General features: G+C 61.6%; 16 protein-coding genes across 16 annotated transcripts; 9 read left to right on the forward strand and 7 right to left on the reverse strand.

Moving 5' to 3' along the window:
• Positions 1–117: 117 nt before the first annotated feature.
• OT_ostta05g00640 (Intron-binding protein, aquarius) lies at positions 118–4,179 on the forward strand (the record flags this gene model as incomplete). Its single annotated transcript, XM_022984166.1, has 1 exon — positions 118–4,179. One exon carries the CDS (start codon positions 118–120, stop codon positions 4,177–4,179), a length of 4,062 nt encoding a protein of 1,353 aa, XP_022838921.1.
• Positions 4,180–4,249: 70 nt separating this feature from the next.
• Positions 4,250–4,984, reverse strand: OT_ostta05g00650 (unnamed product; the record flags this gene model as incomplete). The annotated part of the gene is made up of 1 exon (XM_003079113.1): positions 4,250–4,984. The coding sequence occupies one exon, from the start codon at positions 4,982–4,984 to the stop codon at positions 4,250–4,252; it is 735 nt and encodes a 244-aa protein (XP_003079161.1).
• Positions 4,985–5,068: 84 nt separating this feature from the next.
• On the forward strand, positions 5,069–5,965 carry OT_ostta05g00660 (Zinc finger, CCCH-type; the record flags this gene model as incomplete). Its single annotated transcript, XM_022984167.1, has 1 exon — positions 5,069–5,965. The coding sequence occupies one exon, from the start codon at positions 5,069–5,071 to the stop codon at positions 5,963–5,965; it is 897 nt and encodes a 298-aa protein (XP_022838922.1).
• Positions 5,966–6,032: 67 nt separating this feature from the next.
• Positions 6,033–7,451, reverse strand: OT_ostta05g00670 (Arf GTPase activating protein; the record flags this gene model as incomplete). The annotated part of the gene is made up of 1 exon (XM_022984168.1): positions 6,033–7,451. One exon carries the CDS (start codon positions 7,449–7,451, stop codon positions 6,033–6,035), a length of 1,419 nt encoding a protein of 472 aa, XP_022838923.1.
• A 212-nt stretch (positions 7,452–7,663) lies between these two features.
• OT_ostta05g00680 (CRAL/TRIO, N-terminal domain) lies at positions 7,664–8,809 on the forward strand (the record flags this gene model as incomplete). The annotated part of the gene is made up of 1 exon (XM_022984169.1): positions 7,664–8,809. The coding sequence occupies one exon, from the start codon at positions 7,664–7,666 to the stop codon at positions 8,807–8,809; it is 1,146 nt and encodes a 381-aa protein (XP_022838924.1).
• Positions 8,810–8,934: 125 nt separating this feature from the next.
• OT_ostta05g00690 (H/ACA ribonucleoprotein complex, subunit Nop10) lies at positions 8,935–9,506 on the reverse strand (the record flags this gene model as incomplete). Its single annotated transcript, XM_022984170.1, has 3 exons — positions 8,935–9,075; positions 9,190–9,241; positions 9,436–9,506. The coding sequence occupies 3 exons, from the start codon at positions 9,504–9,506 to the stop codon at positions 8,935–8,937; spliced, it is 264 nt and encodes an 87-aa protein (XP_022838925.1).
• Positions 9,507–9,577: 71 nt separating this feature from the next.
• On the forward strand, positions 9,578–9,886 carry OT_ostta05g00700 (Complex 1 LYR protein; the record flags this gene model as incomplete). Its single annotated transcript, XM_003079118.2, has 1 exon — positions 9,578–9,886. The coding sequence occupies one exon, from the start codon at positions 9,578–9,580 to the stop codon at positions 9,884–9,886; it is 309 nt and encodes a 102-aa protein (XP_003079166.2).
• Positions 9,887–9,956: 70 nt separating this feature from the next.
• OT_ostta05g00710 (Zinc finger, RING-CH-type) lies at positions 9,957–10,721 on the reverse strand (the record flags this gene model as incomplete). Its single annotated transcript, XM_003079119.2, has 1 exon — positions 9,957–10,721. The coding sequence occupies one exon, from the start codon at positions 10,719–10,721 to the stop codon at positions 9,957–9,959; it is 765 nt and encodes a 254-aa protein (XP_003079167.2).
• Positions 10,722–10,784: 63 nt separating this feature from the next.
• On the reverse strand, positions 10,785–12,328 carry OT_ostta05g00720 (Ankyrin repeat; the record flags this gene model as incomplete). Its single annotated transcript, XM_022984171.1, has 2 exons — positions 10,785–12,092; positions 12,269–12,328. The coding sequence occupies 2 exons, from the start codon at positions 12,326–12,328 to the stop codon at positions 10,785–10,787; spliced, it is 1,368 nt and encodes a 455-aa protein (XP_022838926.1).
• Positions 12,329–12,393: 65 nt separating this feature from the next.
• On the forward strand, positions 12,394–13,638 carry OT_ostta05g00730 (unnamed product; the record flags this gene model as incomplete). Its single annotated transcript, XM_003079121.2, has 1 exon — positions 12,394–13,638. One exon carries the CDS (start codon positions 12,394–12,396, stop codon positions 13,636–13,638), a length of 1,245 nt encoding a protein of 414 aa, XP_003079169.2.
• Positions 13,639–13,696: 58 nt separating this feature from the next.
• Positions 13,697–14,488, forward strand: OT_ostta05g00740 (Transferase 1, rSAM/selenodomain-associated; the record flags this gene model as incomplete). The annotated part of the gene is made up of 1 exon (XM_003079122.1): positions 13,697–14,488. The coding sequence occupies one exon, from the start codon at positions 13,697–13,699 to the stop codon at positions 14,486–14,488; it is 792 nt and encodes a 263-aa protein (XP_003079170.1).
• A 77-nt stretch (positions 14,489–14,565) lies between these two features.
• Positions 14,566–16,263, forward strand: OT_ostta05g00750 (SAC3/GANP/Nin1/mts3/eIF-3 p25; the record flags this gene model as incomplete). Its single annotated transcript, XM_003079123.2, has 1 exon — positions 14,566–16,263. The coding sequence occupies one exon, from the start codon at positions 14,566–14,568 to the stop codon at positions 16,261–16,263; it is 1,698 nt and encodes a 565-aa protein (XP_003079171.2).
• Positions 16,264–16,558: 295 nt separating this feature from the next.
• OT_ostta05g00760 (unnamed product) lies at positions 16,559–16,852 on the forward strand (the record flags this gene model as incomplete). Its single annotated transcript, XM_003079125.2, has 1 exon — positions 16,559–16,852. One exon carries the CDS (start codon positions 16,559–16,561, stop codon positions 16,850–16,852), a length of 294 nt encoding a protein of 97 aa, XP_003079173.2.
• A 77-nt stretch (positions 16,853–16,929) lies between these two features.
• OT_ostta05g00770 (unnamed product) lies at positions 16,930–18,689 on the reverse strand (the record flags this gene model as incomplete). Its single annotated transcript, XM_022984172.1, has 2 exons — positions 16,930–18,525; positions 18,612–18,689. The coding sequence occupies 2 exons, from the start codon at positions 18,687–18,689 to the stop codon at positions 16,930–16,932; spliced, it is 1,674 nt and encodes a 557-aa protein (XP_022838927.1).
• Positions 18,690–18,781: 92 nt separating this feature from the next.
• On the forward strand, positions 18,782–20,137 carry OT_ostta05g00780 (unnamed product; the record flags this gene model as incomplete). Its single annotated transcript, XM_022984173.1, has 1 exon — positions 18,782–20,137. The coding sequence occupies one exon, from the start codon at positions 18,782–18,784 to the stop codon at positions 20,135–20,137; it is 1,356 nt and encodes a 451-aa protein (XP_022838928.1).
• Positions 20,138–20,180: 43 nt separating this feature from the next.
• OT_ostta05g00790 (unnamed product) lies at positions 20,181–21,075 on the reverse strand (the record flags this gene model as incomplete). The annotated part of the gene is made up of 1 exon (XM_022984174.1): positions 20,181–21,075. A coding segment is annotated over one exon (895 nt), but the record flags the coding sequence as incomplete, so codon positions are not given.

Genomic DNA, 21,075 nt, shown 5'->3' on the forward strand with positions numbered 1-21,075 from the left:
GACGACGGCGGCGGCGACGAACGGCCGGCGGTGAAACGCGCGCGATCGAGCGCGGACGGTGCGGGCGCGGCGCGCGTCGGGGGCGGGACGCGGGCGCGCGCGAGAGACGGGGGACGGATGACGCGCGGGGCGATTCGGGACGATCCGACGAGCGCGCGGGCGGCGAAACATTGGAGCGGGTCGGGCGAGGTGCGGTACGATGGTGCCGTCGCGCGGGAGGTGTACGAGAGCGAGCTGCAAGGGGGGCGGCGAATGCCGGAGACGGCGCGGGTGCGGGTGTTGGACGCGACGTCGTACGGCGAGCGATTCTTAGCGCGCGGGTCGCGGGCGCGGGCGTCGTGCGACGTCGCGCACTGCGTGTCCGTCATGCACGTCGTGGCGGAGAAGTTTCGACAGGACGTTGATGGGTTCTCGATGTTTGAGGGTGCGGAGAACGAGGGATCGTTTAGGAATGTGTTCGAACGCGCGCTGGACGAGTACGAGCGCATGACGACGACGGAGAAGACGGCGTGCGTCATGTTTGCCATTCGCGCGTTCGCGTCGTTGGAGAAGGAGACGGTGCGAAAGGTGATGTTGCCGCTCGTCTCCTTACCGCTGTGGACGAAATTAAGCGACGGGCGGTTGCGATTGGAGTTGACCAAGCACGAGGCGCTGGCGAAGCATCACGCCAAGCTCTTGAAGAAGGAAGCCAAGGCGGCGAAAAAGGCGGCGGACGAGGGCGCGACGCACGTCCCGATCACCGAGCGCAGAGAATCGTGCTGGTTCGTTCGAATGATGGACGATTTCATCGCTCGGGCCGCTGAGGTGGAGGATGAGCAATCGGTGCAGTTTTGCGAGCGCTTCATGGAGCTCGCGATCGATTTGCTCTCGCAGCTCCCGACGCGTCGATTCACGCGAACGCTCATGAGCGACAAGGCACTGTTGGTAAAGTCGCGCATGGTTCCGCTGTACGCCGCCCCGAGCGGGCGCCTGTACGCCCAGTTGGTCGATCTGTTCGCCTTTTACATGTACTTTGAAATCGACGATCACACGGGCGCGGCGCTGAACGACGAGGATATCATGTCCGCGCATCACGATCGTTTGCTGCAGCTTCAAAGGCTCGCTTTCAAGCACCACATGGATAAATTGAAAGATCTCGCCTTGGGTAACTGCGCAGGGATCGAGAGACGGAAAAATCTCATCGAGCATCTCTCCGCGCTCGAGCCCGAGGAGTTGCGAAACCTCGTCACGTCCGAGCTCCTGCTGGTGGACCCGGAGGATCCCATGGCGCAAGACCCGAAGTTCTTGCTCGAGGTCATGGTAGACACGTTCGAAAAGCGTCGAAGTCAGCGACAGATGATCAATTCGATGCCGCTTTACCCGAACGAGGACGTGTTGTGGAACGAAAACATCATTCCGAGCATCGAGTACGACGGCCAACGCGCACTCGCGCTGCCAAAGTTGAACCTGCAGTTCTTAACGATGCAGGACTATTTGCTCAGAAACTTCAACCTGTTCCGATTGGAAGCGACGTATGAGATTCGCGAAGACCTGGCGGATGTGATGAAGCGCATGCAACCCATGGGGAACGGCGAGGGCGCTCGCGCGCGTTTCCATGGCTGGGCGAGAAAGGCTGTGGAGATCCCGCCGAGCGGCGTCACCGTTGTGGACGTGACCAAGCCTAACGTCGGCGAATCCAAGCCATCGTCCGTCACGGTAGAAGTTTCAGTAGACTTCAAGTCGGCCCGCCCGGATGTGCGCCAGGAGTGGGATCAGTTGCGCGTGCACGACGTCGTCTTCATGCTTGACGTCGAGGGCACGGGTCCGAGTTCAAGCTCTGCAAAGAACCCCGCCGATCACTTCGGGCTTCGCCACGTTCGAGGCGCCGAGGTGATCAACATTCGCGACGGCGAGGGAACGTTTCTCGACGCTTTCAAGTCGCGGAACCCGCGCGAGGATGACGGGGAACACAAGAAGGTAACCGGGACGAGGCGCGTGTTTACGCTCGCCCTGGACACGGCGCAGTATCAGATGGATGTCAACAAGCATAGGAATGGCGAGGGAGAGGACGTGTATAGACGTCTCAATCTGCTCGTCCGGCGCGAGTCGAAGGAAAACAACTTCAAGGCGATTCTCGCGTGCATTCGTGACTTGATGAACGCTGATGTCAGCATACCAGAGTGGCTGCACGACGTCTTCTTGGGCTACGGCGATCCCACGGCGGCGGCACTTTTGAACACGCATGAGGCACTTCACACGATTGACTTCAAGGACACGTTCCTAGATGAAGATCACTTGGCACAATCATTCCCAGAGCAAAAGATTGTCTGGAAAAACCAAGCGAAGAAGCACGTGGCTCCGTTTCGCGTGACGTTTCCGCAGCCCGAGGACGAGCGCCAAGACGTGATCGAGGTGGAGTCGTACATCCCTCCCGATCCCGGTCCGTACCCGGAAGATCAGCCCAATTTGAACAAGGTACGCTTCACCCCGGTGCAAGTCGCGGCGATCAGGGCCGGATTGAATCCGGGATTGACCATGGTCGTCGGCCCTCCGGGCACGGGAAAGACGGACACGGCGGCGCAAATTATGCACTGTCTGTATCACAACGAGCCCGGTCAGCGCACGCTTTTGATCACGCACTCGAACGCGGCGTTGAACGATTTGTTCGTCAAGCTTTTACAGCGCGATGTCCCCGCGCGATATATGTTGCGTCTCGGCCAAGGGGAGTCAGATCTCGACACCGAGCTGAGCTTCTCACGACAGGGACGCGTTGACGCCATGTTAAAGAAGCGCTTGGAAATCTTGGCCGAGGTTGAAAAGCTCGCGGACTCGATCGGTTTGAACGGTGAAGACGTCGCGTACACGTGCGAGACCGCCGGTTACTTTTGGAAGATTCACGTGTTCGCAAAGTGGGAGAAGTTCACGGCAGATTTTGAGGCGAGCGACTCGCCGAGTTTCGTCGCCGAGTCATTTCCGTTCAAAGACTACTTTGCGAGCGCGCCGAACCAACCGCTATTCGCGGGAAAAGACAAGGAAGATGACTTAAAGCGCGCGAAAGGGTGTATGCGACACTTGCGCGTGATGTTCACCGAACTCGAAGAATGCCGCGCGTTCGAGTTACTTCGCGTTCAGGGCGACCGCTCCGAGTACTTGCTCACGAAGCAGGCGAAAATCATCGCCATGACGTGCACGCACGCTGCGCTAAAGAGACATGATTTCATCAACCAAAGCCTGCGATACGACAACCTGGTGATTGAAGAAGGTGCGCAAATACTGGAGATTGAAACCTTCATCCCCATGCTGCTGCAAAAGAACGAAGACGGTCACTCGCGTCTCAAGCGTGTCGTCATGATCGGCGACCACAACCAGCTTCCGCCCGTAGTGAAACACATGGCGTTTCAAAAATACTCGAACATGGATCAATCCATGTTCGCGCGCTTCGTGAGACTTGGCACGCCCTACATGCAACTCGACGCCCAAGGTCGTGCGCGGGCCGAGATCGCCGATTTGTACAACTGGCGGTACAAGAACTTGGGCAACTTGCCCAACACGGCGGAGGGCGCGTACACGCTCGCGAACGCCGGCTTCGCGCACCCCCTGCAATTCGTGGACGTGCAAGGGGAAGAGTCCGCGCCCACTCCGTTCTTCTACCAGAACCTCACCGAGGCGGAGTACCTCGTGAGTGTGTTCCAGTACATGCGCATGTGCGGATACCCAGCGGAGAAGATTTCCATCCTCACCACGTACAACGGCCAAAAGGCGCTGCTTCGTGACGTCGTGAATCACCGGTGCGCCAATCACCCGCTGTTCGGTACCCCGCGTGACATCACTACCGTGGATAAGTTCCAAGGTCAGCAGAACGACTTCATCTTGCTCTCTCTGGTGCGCAGCAACACGGTGGGGCATCTCAGAGACGTGCGCCGTCTCGTCGTCGCGTTTTCACGCGCTCGACTAGGCCTGTACGTGTTCGGCAATCACGGATTGTTCTCCGAGTGTTTCGAGTTAGCACCCGCGTTCGAGACGTTGGCAAAGTACCCCACCGCGTTGGAGCTGTGCGTGGGTGAAAAGTACGGTGAGTGCGATCGAAAGATGACCGACGAGGGCGAGAAGACTGTGTTGGACGACGGCAACGCCATGGGCGCGCTCGTCAACTCTGAGGCCGCCAAGTGGCAGGCGAGCCAGATGGCTGCTCACAGGTGAACATCGAAATGAACTTCTAGGACGTATTGTGATTTATCAGAGCTAGACTATGACAATTACCGTCCCTCCGTCAAACGACATCGAGCGTAAACGTCTCCACCGCGCGATTCATTATCTCTTGCACCTCTGGCTCGTTGAACCGCGACGTCACTGCCGACGCGTGTAACTTCACCACGCGATCGCCCACGAACGTCACCACGCACGCGTTTTTACGCTCAATGATAGGTAACACGTCACCCTTCGGTCCCACGCACGTCCGCGTGCCCCCCAAGCCTTCCTCGTCGATGCTCCCGCGACACACCTTGGTCTCGTACGCGTACGTGAAATACCGTCGACCACTTACACCATCCTCCCGCATCGTCACCGTGGGATCCAAATCAAACCCAATAGTTCCCGTCTGCCCGCCCTCGACGCCACCGATGACGCCAACTAAACCTCCGTTTGCCACCGCGTCGCGTTCCGCCGCCGTCAACGCCTCGGCGACGCCCGTCGCGTCGCCTCTCTTCCCCGCCTCCACCGCCGTTCGTGACGCCCGTTCGACCCTCACCGCGATCGTATCGACGGATTTAAAGTTACCGATCAATGATATCGTGTTTCCACCGTACGACACGCTCGCATCGGCGTCGTAGACGCGATCGACCGCGGTGGTCCACTCTTTCGGTCGCTCGAATCTGATTCGATTCGACGCCTTCCCGGCGTACGCGTCGAACGACGGACTCGCCCACGCGCGTCTCTGGACCACGAAACCACTCGCGAATCCGATGAGCGCCGAGCGTCGCGTGGCGACGCCCTCGACGCCGGGCATTTCTTAAAAACTGCGTCGTCGAGTGGCGAATCTGTGGGTCAGCGATCGTGAATTCGCCCCGCACTCGGCGACGCGCTTCACGCCATGGACGACGACGCGGACCTGGACTTTGACTTTGAGGATAAGCTCGACGCGAACGACACGCAACCGCAGGCCCCGCCCCCGGAGCTCAATGAACGCGGACGTAAGAATTACCGACAGACGGTCTGCAGGCACTGGTTGAGAAACTTGTGCATGAAAGGAAACGCGTGCGGGTTCTTGCATCAGTTCGACAAGTCGCGCATGCCCACGTGTCGGTTTTACGCCAAGTACGGGGAGTGCAAGGAGCCGGATTGTCCGTACAAGCACTCGTTGGAGGACGTGAAGGATTGTAACATGTTCAAGCTCGGGTTCTGTATACACGGGAACTTGTGTCGGTTTCGTCACGTCAAGTTACCGGGACCTCCGCCTCCGGTGGAGGAAATGGCACTGGTTGGACAGCCGGGGCACTTGCACGGGGCGAAATCGTTCAAGCAGAGGGAGCGAGAGAAGGCGATGGCGATGGCGATGCAGCCGCGGGAGGCGCCGGACGCGACGTTCAAGGCGCCGCCTCTGCCTCCAGGGCCGCCGCCGAAGCACTTGGCGCGCAAGGAGGAGCGGTTTGCTTTGCCAGAAGGGCCGATGGAGGTTCCGGGGCCGCCGCCGGGACCGATGGAGGTTCCAGGGCCGCCGCGCGGGGCACCGCCGCCGGGACCGCCGCCGCCGGGACCGCCGCCGTCGGGACCGCGGCCGCCAGGACCGCCGTCGGGCGCCCCCAGGGGTGCGGCACCCCCGCCGGGGGCTCCCCCGGGAGTGACGCCGGCACAGAGCGCACCTGCGGGCAAGTTACGAGGATGGGGCGCGGGTGGGGTGAAACGCAAAGCGACAGATGCGGGGATTCAGGATGGCATGCCTGGCGCGGACGAAGAAGGCGGCGCGGACGGATTTCCGGGCGCCGCGTGAGTCAAGAGAGTTGTCATTAGTAATGATCGTGTAGCCACAAATTGAATGCGTGTTAATAAAAGCACCACTACGTTCCCCAATCGGCGTCGCCCCAGTCGTCTTCTTCTGCCGACTTTTTTGAGCTCGCCGGTTGGTCCTCGCTGTCGGAGACGCCCCACTCGTCGTGCACCGAGGCCGACCTCGAGGGCGGTCGCGAGGAGTGTCGACTCGAATGTCCACTCGCCTGTCGCGGAGGCGGCTGACTGTAACTCTGCGACCGACTGAAACTTCGTTGCGACTGCGGTTGCGACTGCGCCGATTGGAAGCTCGATTGGCTTCCGAAACCGGCGTACTTGCCGCCCTGTGAAGGTGGAAGATTCGCAGGTCTACCCGCGTTCTCCGCTTGCTTTCGAGCGAAAAAATCATCTCGTTGCGCCGCGATGGGATCACCGCGATATTCGTCGTCTCCGCCGTTCCAGCCGTTTCCGCCGTTGTTCCAGCCAACGTCGCCGCTGCGCCGCCCGGAGGACCCGTCGTCGAATCCCGTCGTAGGAATGTCGCTCGTCAGCGTCTCGAACGATTTCATAGCCTGCTGTGACGCAGTCTTGAAGAAACTCCAACCCGTCTGAGCGAGTTCCGAGGCCTTGCTCGCCGCCGCGGTCGCCGTGTGCTTGGCGCGATGCTGCAGCGCGTCGTAATCGCCATCGGAAATGTTGCTCACGATGGACGACGTCGCCTGCGCCGCGCGATTCGCCGCGCTCATCGTGAACTGTCCCAGCTTAGAGGTCACATTGGTCACCTGACCGATGATGGCGTCGATGTCATCCTCCCTCCTCGGCGGCGCGCCGCCGCCCGATCCGAACCCGACGTACTTGCCGCCCTGACTCGGATGTAATCCCTCTGGCTTACTCGCGTTCAGCGCCTGCTGCTTCGCAAAGAACGCATCTTTATTCGAAGCGCTGCGCATGTAATCCGCCTGCGTATACTCCTGTCCCGGCCTCGCTCGAGGCGCGTTCGTTCCGCCTTCGCCCCAGCCCCAGTCGTCGCCGCCGCCGCGTCCCCCCATCGCCGCCCCTCCCATTTTCGCCGCGCCACCGTCCACGTTTTTCACCCCACGCTCGATGTTCTTCGGTTCGATCCATCGTCCGCCCTCCGATTCCGTCTTGACCTTGTCCCGGAACGCCGCCGCCGCCGCCGAGTTGTATTTACTCGCCACGTCGCACGATTTTTCAATTCCGTGTCGCGCCAAAAACGCATTCAGCGTCCCGTTCCCACCGGCGCTCATCTTTTTCAACTGCGCCTCGCTCCACGAGTCCATCCCGACGCTTCGCACGAAGGAGACGTGCACGCCCAGCGACCGATGGATGCCACTGCACTCGAGGCAGATAAAACTCCCGTGGCTCACGCTCGCCCACTGCGGGTTCTTCGTCTCGCAATCGGCGCACACGTCGTTTCGATCGCATCCCTGGAGACGTCGGAGGAACGCGCGGGCGTCGGGGGAGGCCATGGGCGGCGCGGTGTGCGCGCGCGATGGGTGGGGTTCGTGGGGTCGCCCGGAGGCGTGTTTGACGAGTGACGACCCGTGGATACGGAGACTCGAAACACCCGGGAGTCGGGACGGGCTCGAATGCGGTCCGGAGACCACCGGCGATCGCTCGCGCGTCGCGCACACGGCGACGCACGCGCGAGGCGGCGTCGGTCGGCGTCGGGCGGGCGAACATGGTCGCCACGTCCAAGGTCACGAGCGCGCGCGCGAGAGAGAGAGCGCCCGCGTACGCGGCGCCGAGTGAAAAAGAGCGAGAGAGCATTCGATCGCTCAGACAATGGTTGCGACGCGATGGTCTGCGCGTTCCGGCGATTATGACGCACGAATCGATCGGTGGGGAAGAGCGAGCATTATTGCGGTACGTTCGAGCGCGGAAAACGGCGGAGAAATCGTACGAGATGTTGAAGAATACGCTGAAATGGCGAGAGGAGCACGCCGTCGACGCGTGCCTGCGAGAGCCGATCGACGACGACAAGCTGGTGCATGTGGCGAAGATCCCGGCGTATTACGCCGGTTTCGGGAAGACGGGACATCCAGTTTATTTAGAACACACGGCGGCTGTGCCGTGGGGCGATATCTTGGCGAACATGAAGGATGACGAGTTTTTGAAGAGCCAGGTGCAGACGCTCGAATGGCAGGCGAAAGTCGTCTACCCGGAGGCGTCGTACCGAGCAGGGGAGCCGATCACGCAGGTGATCAACGTGTGGGATCTTAAAGGGCTTACCATGAGCGGGTTCACGAGCGACGTGCGGGCGCTGGTAAAGAAGGGAAGCGCGTTGGCGCAGGACAACTATCCGGAGGGGCTGTACGCGGCGTACATTGTCAACGCGCCGAGAATCTTCTCATTCATCTGGGCCATCGTGAAACAATTTTTAGACGCGAAAACCGTCAGCAAGGTGCACATTTACGGCAGTGGAACCAAGATGTGGGAAAAGCTCATGGATAAACTCGGCGATTCGACGACGCTGACGAAGGACATGGTGTGCTGCGATAAAAAGGACATCGGCAAGGCGGAGGCAAAGAAAGGGCTCATCCCGGCGCACGGAGCGACGCAGATTTGGATTAAAAATCAAATCGCCGGGGTGGAGTCCTCACTCGGCGCCGCGCCAGGGGTGCTTCGTCGCGAGAGTAGCGTGCGCGATATGTACGATGTCTTCTTCGACGCGCAGGAAGAGCTGCCGTCGCCTGTGGGGAAGGATTTAGAGCGTTTCACGACCATGCGTACCGAATTCGAAGTGGATGGGTTGTCCGCGAACCAGCCCGACGCGAACGACACTGTCGAGGCGGTCGAACCTACGAAGAAGTGTTGCGCATGTTGAAAGTTTTCCCCGCTAGCGTCACGTGGTGACGAATCTGTTGCAATTATTACTCCCGCCCGGATCATTTTCTACGATAATTATTCGACAAAAATCGTCGCTACTGTACACTACAAATCGTCCGACGATCATAACTCTCTCGCCGGCTGTTGCGTAGGTAACAGACCAAAGCGCTTCTTCAGCGCCACGCGCTGCTTGGAAAACTTATCGTCCGGGGAAAATCGCGCCGGGTGCGCCGAGTGCGTCGGCGTACCATCCGGCGCCGTTTTCTACGCGTTATTCAATTCGCTCGTCTCGTCAGTCTCTCGATTTATTCCTATCGTCTCCCTTGATTCGCTCTCGACGTCTCCCGCGCGAGGTTTCCGCCGTTTCGCCGAACGCACCTTGAGCGTGTACACCCGCTCGCCCTTCTCGTCCGTGTAATACATGAGGTACCTATCGTACACGAGAACGTCCACGCTGTCAGTCTCCGTGTGTCACACCAAGGCGTCGCGCGCGTTTCGTTTTCTTCGAGTGCATTGAATTCGCGCCGCCGCCCGACGATCGCGATCGAATTCTCCCACTCCACGCGCGTGCGCGACACGAATCGCGCCGTGCGTCGAGACGAGACGCGACGGACGTAAACGTACATCTTTCCGCCGTATCCAACGCCCGAGCGCGCGATGAGACGCGTGAAGAAATGACGAGAGGCTGAATTCATGACTTCAATTCCACACTCTCATGCGCGCCGTGCGCTCGAGCGCCCGCGCGCTCCGCGCGTCGTCGCGAGCGATGACGAGCGATACATCGAGCGGCCCGTCCACGGGTTTGGAGTTCTTATTAGAACAGCCGCTGAAGCTGTATCGAGATTGCATGCGCGTGGCGGATTTCTTAGCGCACAAGCAAGGGTACCCTCGGGACGTTTTACGGGCCACCGTGCGAGAGCCGTGGCGCAGACACATGCATGAAAGCGACCCAGAGAAGATTGGTAAGCTGCGAGAGGGCGCGATTCGAGGGTTGAGTAATTATATGATGTACGAGGCGTCGAGAGGCGCGATGGAGGGAACGCCGGCGTTCGCTCCGGAGGAGAAAGATACGTGACGACGCGCGGGTGATCCAGCGATCGCGATGGTAGTTTACAACATTCGGACAATTAATGATCTCTGCGTTCTCACCGGTCGTCGCTCGCGAAGAAGCGCCAGAGACATCCAACGCAGACGACGAACTGCGGGTATGCCAAAGCCGCGATGGAGAGCGCGAGCGTGAGGGAAATCGCCTCTTTCGCGCGGTTCTTTCGAGACTGAATCGCTTGGAGCGATATGAAGAACGTGACTTGATGGGATATGAACATGCACAGCGCGTACGCCCAGAGAAAGTGTCGAGAATCGTCTCGATTGACTCGCGCTTGACGTAACGGGTAGATGAAGGTGCAACATCCGACGAGCAGCGATAGCGCAAATCCGTACGCCATCGCGAGCGCGGTTCCGGTGGTGTATCCCATGATGATCTCAAGTGAGAACCAAACCACGGCGAGCTCGAACAGGAAGATATAAATCACCGTTCCAAAGGACGGACCGACCGCCGCTTCGGTTTCGTCGTCGGCCTCGTCTCGACGCCATCCCAATACGCGCATCGTGCCGCGCGACACACGTAAAGCTAGCGGCGTTTCGAGTCCCGTTAGCCCGGTGTCATGTTTACAGATCTCACACATCGTTGTTCCTCGCGCCCCGAACCAGCGACTCGCGCACGACCGATGGACGTGCGCGTCCGTGCAGGCGCAGTGGAGTTCGATGAGTGGACCACCGCGCGTCGCGTCCCCATCCTCCTCGTCGTCGTCCTCACCCTCGAGACAGATGCGACAGTGCGATCGAGCCGCCTCGGAGTCCTCTAAGGCGCTACTGCGACCGTTATCGAGCTCACGGCCGTCCGCGGGCATGGCGCGCGCGAGATGGAGAGTGAGGTGACTGTTCGCGTCATTTTACAATCCCGAGGTGACGGTTCACGTTTCCTCAGCCATTTCGGGTTCGGGTACGGTTTCAGGTATGGGTTCGCCGGTGGATTCCGCGAATTCTTCGACTTCCGTCGCGGTTTCTTCGCAGACTGCGGGAGATCCCTCGACGACGTCGTTCGCCGGAGCTTCGGGATGCTGGACTTCGATTTCGTGCAATCGATGCGCCTCGAGCGCCGCCTTGGTTTCGGCTTCCTCCTTGAGCTTGGCGCGCTGAGCGCGTTCCTCAGCGAGCCTCTTTGTCGCCGCTGCGTTGGCCTCTTCTTCTTTGATGGCTTTTTTGATGATCTTGGCGCAATCGTCGTGTCCCTTTTTCGTGGCGATTTGGCGCGGCGTCTTGCCCTTGCCATCCACGGCGTGGACATTCGCGCGGTGCTTGATGAGCAACAGCACGACGTGCTCGTATCCTCCGCTGCACGCGGCATGCAGTGCGGTGGCGCCCTTACCATCGACGGATTCGATGTCCATCCCGTGCTCGAGCAAGAGATCGATGACGTCGTCGTGACCTTTTCTCGCCGCGAGGTGAAGCGCGGTGGCGCCGTTGCCCGCGATCGATGCAACATCGCATCCAGCCTTGATGAGTCGATTCGCGACGTCTGCGTGACCCTTAGAGCACGCGATGTGCAGCGCGTTGTTATCGCAATCGTCCTTGGCGTCCAGGTCAGCGCCATTCTTGAGCAAGAGTCTGACCATGTCCGCGTTGCCCTTGCTCGCGGCGACGAGCAACGGCGTCTTAGAATCTTCCTCTGATTTCGCCTCGTTCACGTTCGCCCCGAGCTCGAGGAGCTCTCGAGCGTCGACGGTATCACCGGCGTACACCGCGGCGTGGAGTGCTCCGGGTTCCTTCGCTCGCGCCGCCTTTTTCTTCAACAATTTCTTCGACGGTTCTTTATCCATCCCGAACAAATCTTCCATCGTCTTCTCCTTGACCGCGTCCTCATCCTCGTCGCTCTCGTTCGCCCTCCCGGGCTTGGGCGGTGGATTATCCCACGAATAACTCGCCATGCCTTTCCCACCCGAGCCAACGTCGCCGAAATCTCTCGGTTCCGTCGGTCCGCCGCCGCCTCGTCGCTCGTACGACGCCCGCTCCGCCGGTCGCCCACCCGTCGCCTCTTTATCCCACTCCGGCGTGGGCGGTTTCATGTGCGCCGCGTTCCCCTTCTGCCCATCGTCTCCGCCGTGCTCAACGCCGAAGAGCGCCATGCCGCGATCGGCGACGGATCGCATCGAGCTCGCGAGGCCATCCTTCAGAGTCGTCAAATCAATCCCAGGCTCCTGCGCGCGCGATCCAGACCCATCCTGCGCGCGCGACGTCGACACACGCCATCGTCAGTCACCGCGCGCGCCCCAGGCGTCGTTCGAGTCGCCCCACCGACGTCGCGTCGTCACGAATTCCACATTCTTGACACAATTCTCAAATCATCAATCATCAATCATCCATCCCGCCCGCGTCCGCGCGCGCGCCGCGAACGCACCGCGCGTCTCGACTCCCCGACGTCATCGTATCCCGTCGTCCATCGTCGCAACGCGTCCATCGTCGCGCGCGACGCAGTGTCGACGCGATTCGTTCGTTGGGTGCCGCGTGACACGTCGACGCGCCATGTTCCCGCCACCGTGCGCGCGCGCGCGCGCCGCGTCGTCCGCGCGATCGGTCGCGTCCGCGGCGTCGCGTGCGTACCCGCGGGTGGCGATCGTGGGTGGGGGGGTGTCGGGGGTGTCGTGCGCGTGGCGCGCGCGGACGGCGAGCGACCGCGCGGCGACGGTGGACGTCTTCGACGCCGGACGCGCGCTGGGCGGACGCGCGTGCGCGCGACATGGGGGTGGTGATGCGCGGTGGGATCACGGATCGCGGTGGACGCGCGATGGGACGGGGGGTGAGGGGCTGGGGGTGGAGGCGTGGACGGAGGCGCTGGAGGCGCGAGACGCGACGCGGACGTGGCGCGGGACGTTCGGACGAGTATGCGCGTCGCGTGGGACGTTCGTGCGCGAGGAGGATGTGATACGACGCGTCATAGCGAGGACTGGGGGGTGGGATGAGGCTTTGGAGGATATTTTGGGGGAGTGCGGCGCGCGCGCGCGGACGTCGGCGCGCGTCGTCGAAGTGCGTCGCGACGCGCGAGGCGGAGGGCTGAGCGTGCGGTGGTCGGACGCTTCGAAGAATGGGGAAGAAAATGTCGAAACGGGGTATGATGTGGTGGTTTTTGCCGATAAAAACATCGCGCGCGCGGTCGGGGTGATGGACGGACTCGACGCCGAGGACGTGGCGCGCGAGATGCGAGCGGTGGATTCGGCGCCGTCGCTGGCGCTCATGGTGACGCTCAACCGCGCGCCCATGGTCCCGTTCGTCGGTGCCGATGTAGATAATGACTCCACGCTCTCGTGGATCGCGAACGAATCGTCGAAATCGGGAAGAAACGCGAGTACGAACTGCTGGATCGCGCTCTCCACGGAGCGATACGCTCGGGAGAAAGTCACGCCCGAGACGTCGGCGACGCGTCCCGGCTCCCCAGAGTGGGCAGCGTGGATCGACCAGGTCGCGGACGAAATGTCCGCTTCGTTCATACGACTCGTTCGTCTCGCCGAGGCGAGCTCGCCGACCGCGGCGGCACCGTTAGAGATAACGTTTGCTCGAGCGCATCGCTGGGGCGCCGCCTTTCCACTCGCCGTCGCGCGCGGCGCGAGAGTGAATAAATTCTTGCGCTCCGCCACTTCGGGCGCCCTCGTGTACGCCATAGGTGATTACTGCGCCGAGCCCGTCGGGACCGTCGAAGGCGCCGTCGCGAGCGGTCTCGCGTGCGCCGATGACATCCTCGCCCGATGCTTTGAGGCCAACTCCAAACTCTAGCCAATGTCACGGCGTCCTTCGTTGTAGCCGCACCTCACTATCGAGCGCGCGGCGCGACATGTCCGACGCGAACGACGCGACGTTAGTCCTCTTCGGCCGCGCCCCGACGTCACCGAAGTGTAAGACGAGACTCGCGAGAGGTCTGAACGATCGAACTCTCGCGTCTCGCGCGTACGACGCCATGGTGCGTTGCATCCTTTGGCAGACTGGAAACATCAATGCGACCGCGACGACGTTTTACTGCGCGAGCGAGGACGACCGCGTCGCGTGTGCGGCGCTGCTGCGCACCGATGCCGCTTGGGGAATCGCCGCGAGGCGAGAGATTCCGTGCGAGACGCAAATCCAGAGCTCGGACGTCGGGACGCGCGTGGCGGACGCGTTCGAGCGCGCGTCGCGAAAGCGCGCGGAATCGAGCGCGGTGGACCCGGAGAGCGTCGTCGTGTGCGTCGCGGGTACGGACGTGCCGATGTTTAGCGCGAGACACTTCGAGCGGGCGAGAGATTTAGCGATGGTCGAAGACGGCGCGGTGGCGTTCGGGCCGTGCGGCGACGGCGGTTTTTATTGCGTCGCCGTGCGAGCGACGAAATCAAACATCGACGCGCTCCGAGCGGCGTTCGGGGACGTCCCTTGGAGTACGTCGCGAACGTTAGAGTCGTGCGTCGAAGCGTGTCGCGCTCGAGGGCTGCGACCGACGACGGACATGGAGACGCTCGCGGACGTCGACGAAGCCTCGGATTTGGCGCGCGTCGCGCGCGAGAGCCTCGAAACGCCCAATCTCGACGAGTACTCGCGAGAATGTTTCGACATCATGCGAGCGTGCGTCAAATATAGTAAACCTAGCGATTCTTAGAACACGTATCCCGCCGTGACGCGATCGACATGTCATCCGCGTCCGTCGCGTCGCGCAGCCGCACTGTGCGAAGCGTCATGGATGGGCGGTGGCCCCCGTACGTCAATCGCCCTCCGCCCCCTCCACCACCGCCGTTACCTCAACATCGCCCTCCGCCCCCGCCCCCGCCGTCGGGGTACGCGTATCCGCCGCAGTACGGCGCGCACGCGTACGATCAAAGTGGATTCCATCACCGCGCCGCGCCGACGCCGCCGAGCGCGACGCCGCGGGACGTCGAACCCGATGGGAGCGTCGACGTCGATGCGGACGCGCTGCGGGCGATGCCCAAGGAAGAGCGGCGAGCGTTGGCGCGAATAGCGAAGGCTTTGCTCGCGTGCAAGGACGAAGACGTCAAGGCGGAGCTCGCGGCGGAGTTGCGGAAGCGGTGCGCCAGAGCGGCGGCGAACGCCGAGCGTGACGTGAGCGAGCACCCGGCGCCGGTCTCGCCGACATTGAGCGAACGCTCGTTTGGGCGCGAGTCGGAGGCGACGACGACGGGGAGAGTGGAAGCGAGAGAGGCGAAGCCGCCGCGGTTCGGGGCGGCTGTGTACGCTCGCGCGGAGGCGAGCGACGCGCCGGCGATTGAGGCGAAGACACAGCCGAAGAAGCGGAAGACGATGAGCGAGGCGTCGCAGAATGTTGATTTCGCGACGTCGGAGGAGCGATCGGCGCGAGACGATCGAGCGCGGAGGTTCGCGCGGGAGGCGTTGGAGTTCTCGCGAGAGGTTGCAAAGTCAAAAGGTAGAGGAACGCCGACTATGCAAGAGATGAAGATGATCGACGCGAGTGCGGTGGGCACGAACAAGTCACTAGAGAAGACATATCTCAGACTCACGGAGGCGCCTTCCATGGCGACGGTGCGACCGCCGAGCGTTTTGGAGCGCGCGTTGGAGTTGGTGAAGAGCAAATGGCGAGCGAATAAAGACTACGAGTACGCAAAGGATCAGTTGAAGTCGATTAGGCAAGATCTTACGGTACAACACATTCGCGACGGCGCGTTGGTGTTGGAGACGTACCAGACGCACGCTCGTGTCGCGCTCGAGTGCTGCGATCTCGCTGAGTACAATCAATGCTCGGCGGTGCTCAAATCGCTGCACGCCCACGCGCTCGAGCGCGCGGTCGCGGAGACATCGACGTCCCGGAGCACGAAGAAACGGAAAAAGTCCATGGAGAACGCCAAAAGACACTCGTTTGGGGGTGGCGAGGCGGGCAAGGACGGCGCGGATAAACTCGAAGGCGTGGACGACATCGCTGAGTTCGCGGCGTACAGGTTGATTTACGCAGCCGGCGCGGGGGCGAAAAGCGAGCGCGCCGCCGCCCTCTCCAGGGAACTGCGCGACGTCCCTGACGTGCTCAAGACGCACGCATACGTCAAGCACGCGTTTCAAGTTTGCGAAGCGTTGGCTTCCTCCAACTTCCACCGCTTCTTCTCGCTGTACGATATCGCTCCGAGAATGAGCGCGCATCTCATGGACGTCATGTCGCCGGCGGTTCGCGCGGACGCCTTCCGCGCCCTCCTCCGCGCGCACGCCCCCACGATCCCGGTCTCCTTCATCGCCTCCTCTCTCGGTTTCTCCACCGACGACGAGTGCGCGGAGTACCTCGAATCCAACCACTCGTGCGCGTTTCGAGACGCCACCCGAGCGGACGTCGATGTCAAAGCCACGAACGCCGAGCTCGCGAGCGCCGCCGACGCCAATCGCGTCTCCGCCCTCGACCGTCTCAGCCGCTTCTAGCTCCCCGCATTCGTTCGTGTACGTGTAAAACAGTCAAGCCCCCTTCACGCGCGACCGACACCGAGGCGCGCCGCGTCCGCCGCGTCGCGTCCGCGCCGCCGCGCGGGTGCTGACTCGGATGCATCCGGATCGCCATCGTCACACCGTTCACGGCGCGCGCGTCACGCACCGACGCGCGCGCGCGATCGACATCGAGAGCACGGCAATGTCACTCCGATCCGCCACCGCGCGCGCGGTGATTCCCCCGCGCGGCGCCGCACGCGCGTCGAAATGGAACGAATCGGCATCGAGCACAATGCGCTCGACGCGTCAAAGATGCGCGACGCGCGTCGTGAAATCGTCGCGAGACGACGACGGGCGACCGACCAAGGCGGCGGAGGCGTTGGCGGAGAAGTTCACCACGGGTGGCGGCGGCGCGGATGGATTCTGTGACTACGATGACATCAAAGAGGCGATCAAGGAGTGCGAAGGATTGGAGGGCGCGCGATTGGAGGCGTGTTACGCCGAGTACGGCTGTAACGTCGGCGCGATCACGGATCACTACGCGAAAGCGGCTGGGATCGAAGATCAAGAGAAGACGAAGAAGTAGGCGCTCGCGGAGACGCCGCGTGAGACAAGATGTAATGAATGAAATTTACGCTCGCATGTTACAGTGGTGAGTCCAGTTTACTTGAAGAAGCACATTTTTCCGTAGTGCATGAGGACGCGGTGAAAGAATTTTTCCTGAAGGAGCACGCGGGATAGTTGAAGATCGGATATCGTTGTACCCGGAACGGCGACCATGTGGGCGTATCCTCGGGCGTTGTGGTACCAGTCGAGCGGTACGCCCGGTTGACCGTAGACGTCGACGCGCGTGCAGCGGTTCGATCGAAGGAGCATGAGAAGCGACACGAATGCGTCAGACGGATGTCCACGATAGCCCCAACCCTTGACGTTCGAGCCGAGTTCAAGATCGGCGGACAGCGCGTCGTGGATGAGCCGTCCGACACTTCTGGCCGCTTCGTACGCTTGCTCGTCCAGGTCCACCGTGATGGCGCTCTCCGGACCGTCCGCGAGCCGGGTGAACTTGCAGTACTTTCGTTCCGTCTTGACGTTGCAGTAAACCGCGGTGTCGTGTGCGTCGATCGCCTTGGCGAAGCGACTGATGGAATGATCGTATCGCACGCCCGTGGTTGGATTGTATTCAGCTTCCGTCGTCCACGCGCACGAACCCATCGCTTGTGGCTTTCCGCCGAGAGACGGAAGTTCCGTCGCGTTGTACTTGGTGCGCGGATCGGTGGAGTACTTGATCAGGATGTTCGACAACTCCTTGAGCTTGTCCGCGCTCGCCTCCGGACTCACCACCGCCTCGGCGTTCATCTTGAGCGCGCGAGCGAGTAAATCCGTCGCCATGTCCGCGCACTGCATCGTCCTAAACTGACACCTCGCGTCGTACCCAGTGACGTTCCCAGCGTGAAACATCAATCGTCGCTCCGTCGTCTCGCTCCCCAGATCCATGAATCTCGACATTCCTTCGAGAAAAAGAGGGTTTTGAAATCGAAATCTCGTCACATACTTTCCATCCTTCAAAACGACCGAGCTGCTCACCTTTTTACCATCAGCGCGTTCGTCGTCGTCATCGTCGTCGTCGTCGTCGTCGTCGTCGTCGTCGTCGTCGTCTTCAAGAAGTTTTCTTCCCTTACCCTTCACGTTGGGCAACTTCGACTTCCCCTCCATGATCTTGAGCTCTGCCTGCTCTGTCTCGATTTCGTCCTCGAGCGTGTTCTCGGCGTTTCGCATCGCTTTCTTCGCCTCCTTCAATTCCTCCTTCACCGCCTCCTCCTCCTGCTTTTCCGCGCTCGTTCGCTCATGCACCGTGGTTTTCTTCTCCTTACTCAGATAAAACGCCCGCGCACCGTCCATCTCGTGCAACTCGAGTCCCGGTATCACCGCGCTCGGCGCGAATTCGCTCCGCGCGCACCGATCCGGAACCTCCAGCGCCGCCCACCTCGACGTCGCGTCACCACCTCTCGCGCGCACGCGCGCGCCGTCCACCACCACCCCACGACCGCCCACGCGTGCGCGCGATCCGCCCACGCGCTTGACGCCGCGTCCTCCGGCGTCCGCGCCGACGTTTCGCGCCGCCGCCAGCGCGCACGCGCACGCGAACAATCCACCCACGACCACCACCATCGCGCGCGCCGGAGCACCGCGCCCGTCCACCCCCCACAGCGTCCATCGCTCGCGTCCGTCGCGTCGCGCGCGCTTCGCCTCGTCGCTCGCCTGCGTCGCCGTCGTCAACGATCAGTCCACGTCGTCGTCGATCGCGTCTCGCCGTCGTCGCGCCCCGCGTTCGCCCTCGCGCGCACCGCACGCGCGTCGCGCGTCGACGCGGCGTCGCGCGCGTCCATCGACGGCGTCGACGTCGACGCGGCGTCGCGCGCCATGCCGCGTCGGGCAATGCGCGAATTCGATCGCGGCGCAACACCCACGGGGATGTCGATCGTCGCTCGGGCGTCAGATCTCGACGCCGCGCGCGATGTGGGACGCGGGCGAGCGAGAGCGCGTGCGCGCGCGCGGGCGGGCGTGGTCGTTCGGGGCGACGACGAGCGAGACGCGCGAGACGACGGTGGATGGACGAATGGATGCGCGATGGGACGATGGCGACCGTCGGGCGCGCGGACGGCTGGGCGGGGGCTGGGCGGGGGCGCGGAGCGCGCTGCACGCGGTGATCGCCATGATCGTCATCGCCGCGACGTGCGGGGCGATCGCGTCGGTGACGAGGAAGAGCGAGAGTGGATTGGAGGCGCGGGAGCGGAGGGAGACGGGTGAGGCGTGGGAAAAGGCGGCGGCGACGGCGGAGAAGGTGGTGGCGCGACAGGAAGAAGAGAGCGGCGAACGAGAGCTGTTGATCGGGGATAGCTCGGTGGCGTACGTGAGCATGGGGTGGAACGCGGAGCGGCGGTTGGTTGGTGACGACGGGATCGAGACGATTTGGGAGGGACCGGCGGCGGAGAACGAAAAGGGCGAACTTGAGGCCACGGCGCCGGTGGGCGCGCTCTTGGTCCTGCATGGATGTCATCACAGCGCGAAGGATTGGTTCGCTAATAACACAAAGTGCGAGACGTGTAGGGGGTTGGCGCAGGAGATGAGCGTCACGCGTACGGCGCTCAATCGCGGTTTCGTCGTAATCGCGGTGTCCGCGTACGGGACGTGTTGGAGCAAAGAGATCGACGCGCCTCGCATGGAACAGGTTTTGAACACCTTCTTCAACGACACCGCACTGAGTGATTTGCCATTGTACGCCTTTGGTGCCTCGAGCGGCGGCTCGTTCGTCGGAATGTTGCCTCAGATGAAGCTTCCAGTGCAACCGAGCGGGTTGATCATTCAAATCGCGCCAGGTCCGACGCTCGAGAACACGCCTCGAGCCGACCTGTCCACGTACCCGCCCACGGTTTTCTCATACATGCCGAAAGATGAGCGAACGAGTGAGCTCATCGCGCAGTCAATAGCCGACTTCAAGCGGGCGGGAGTACAGGTCAAAGAGTCGAAACTTAACGATCACGTCGTCTCAGACACTTTCTTCTACGAGGAGAGCTTTGGGAAAATCACCAAGGAGGAGAGCGCGGGGTTGACGAACACGCTCAATTCGTTTAACCTTCTAGATGCAGACGGTAAATTAACCAATGATCCGCGCGCGTTCGATGACGATCACGTCGAGGTGCTGAAGAAACACGCGCCAGTTTGGGATTCCATGCTCGCGGATCAGAGCGACGTGCGCGAACTGCTGAACGTCGCTTACGCAACGCATGAGCTCAGCGCGCAGGAGTTCGGCCAGAATTTGAAATGGTTGATGGTTCATAGCCAACAAAAAGTGAATCACGCGCGCAGATAATGTTTTTAATCAACTTGTTCTTCATCGTTACATTCGCTAAAAATTATTCATCGTCTTCATCCTCTGCGTCGTCGACTTCCTCCGCTTTCTTGTGTTTGTGCGAATGATGATGCTTCGTTTTCTTCCCCAACTCAGCGGTATCGTCGTCTTCGTCGTCGCTCGATTTTGTCGAGTGCTTCTTTGAATGTTTCTTCGACGAGGTTTCCTCTTCTGCGTCTGCATCGTCGTCCTCCGCGACCTTTTTTGATTTCTTCGATTTCGGCTCCTCTTCCTCTTCCTCTTCCTCGCTCTTCTTGTGATGATGGCGTTTCTTACTGATCTTTGGCACGTAGTCGATCCCTGGACACTCTTCTTCGTCGATGTTCATAAAGTGGCACACCGCTTCCGGACAATGCGGCCATCCCTCAAGTTTCGACTCGGCGGATTTCAACAGGCAAAGTCTACACGGCGTCTCTCCCGGTTTCTGACACGCGCTCGGCACACCTTCGTCGTTCGCGCAGTCCCAATCTCGGAACACGTGTCTGCCGACGTTACGATTGCCCACGTCGTTCTTACAGTCGCCGATGTCGTAGTGCTTCTTCACACTTCGCTTTGCCACGCCGAGGCAACCGGTGACGTCGTACTTCGAGCAGACCCACGCGGTGCACTTTTCCGTCGACCCACTCTTCGCCGCGGGCGTCTCCGCGAGGTGACAGAACTGACATCCGCGCTCACCGACGCAGTTCGCCGGCACGCCCTCATCATCGGTGCACCTCTCGTTGTATTGCTGATACAGACCCGTCGCGCGGTCGCCGTGCGAGCCTTCGCAATCAACCTTTGGCGGCGGCGGCGGACTCGGCGGCGGCGGTGGGCTCGGCGGCGGCGGTATCGGACGCGGCGGTGGCGGGCTCGGCGGCGGCGGCGGTGGACTCGGCGGGCTCGGCGGCGGCGCCACGCGC

Source organism: Ostreococcus tauri (assembly GCF_000214015.3).
Source record: "Ostreococcus tauri WGS project CAID00000000 data, contig chromosome 05, whole genome shotgun sequence".
Classification (NCBI taxonomy): domain Eukaryota; kingdom Viridiplantae; phylum Chlorophyta; class Mamiellophyceae; order Mamiellales; family Bathycoccaceae; genus Ostreococcus; species Ostreococcus tauri.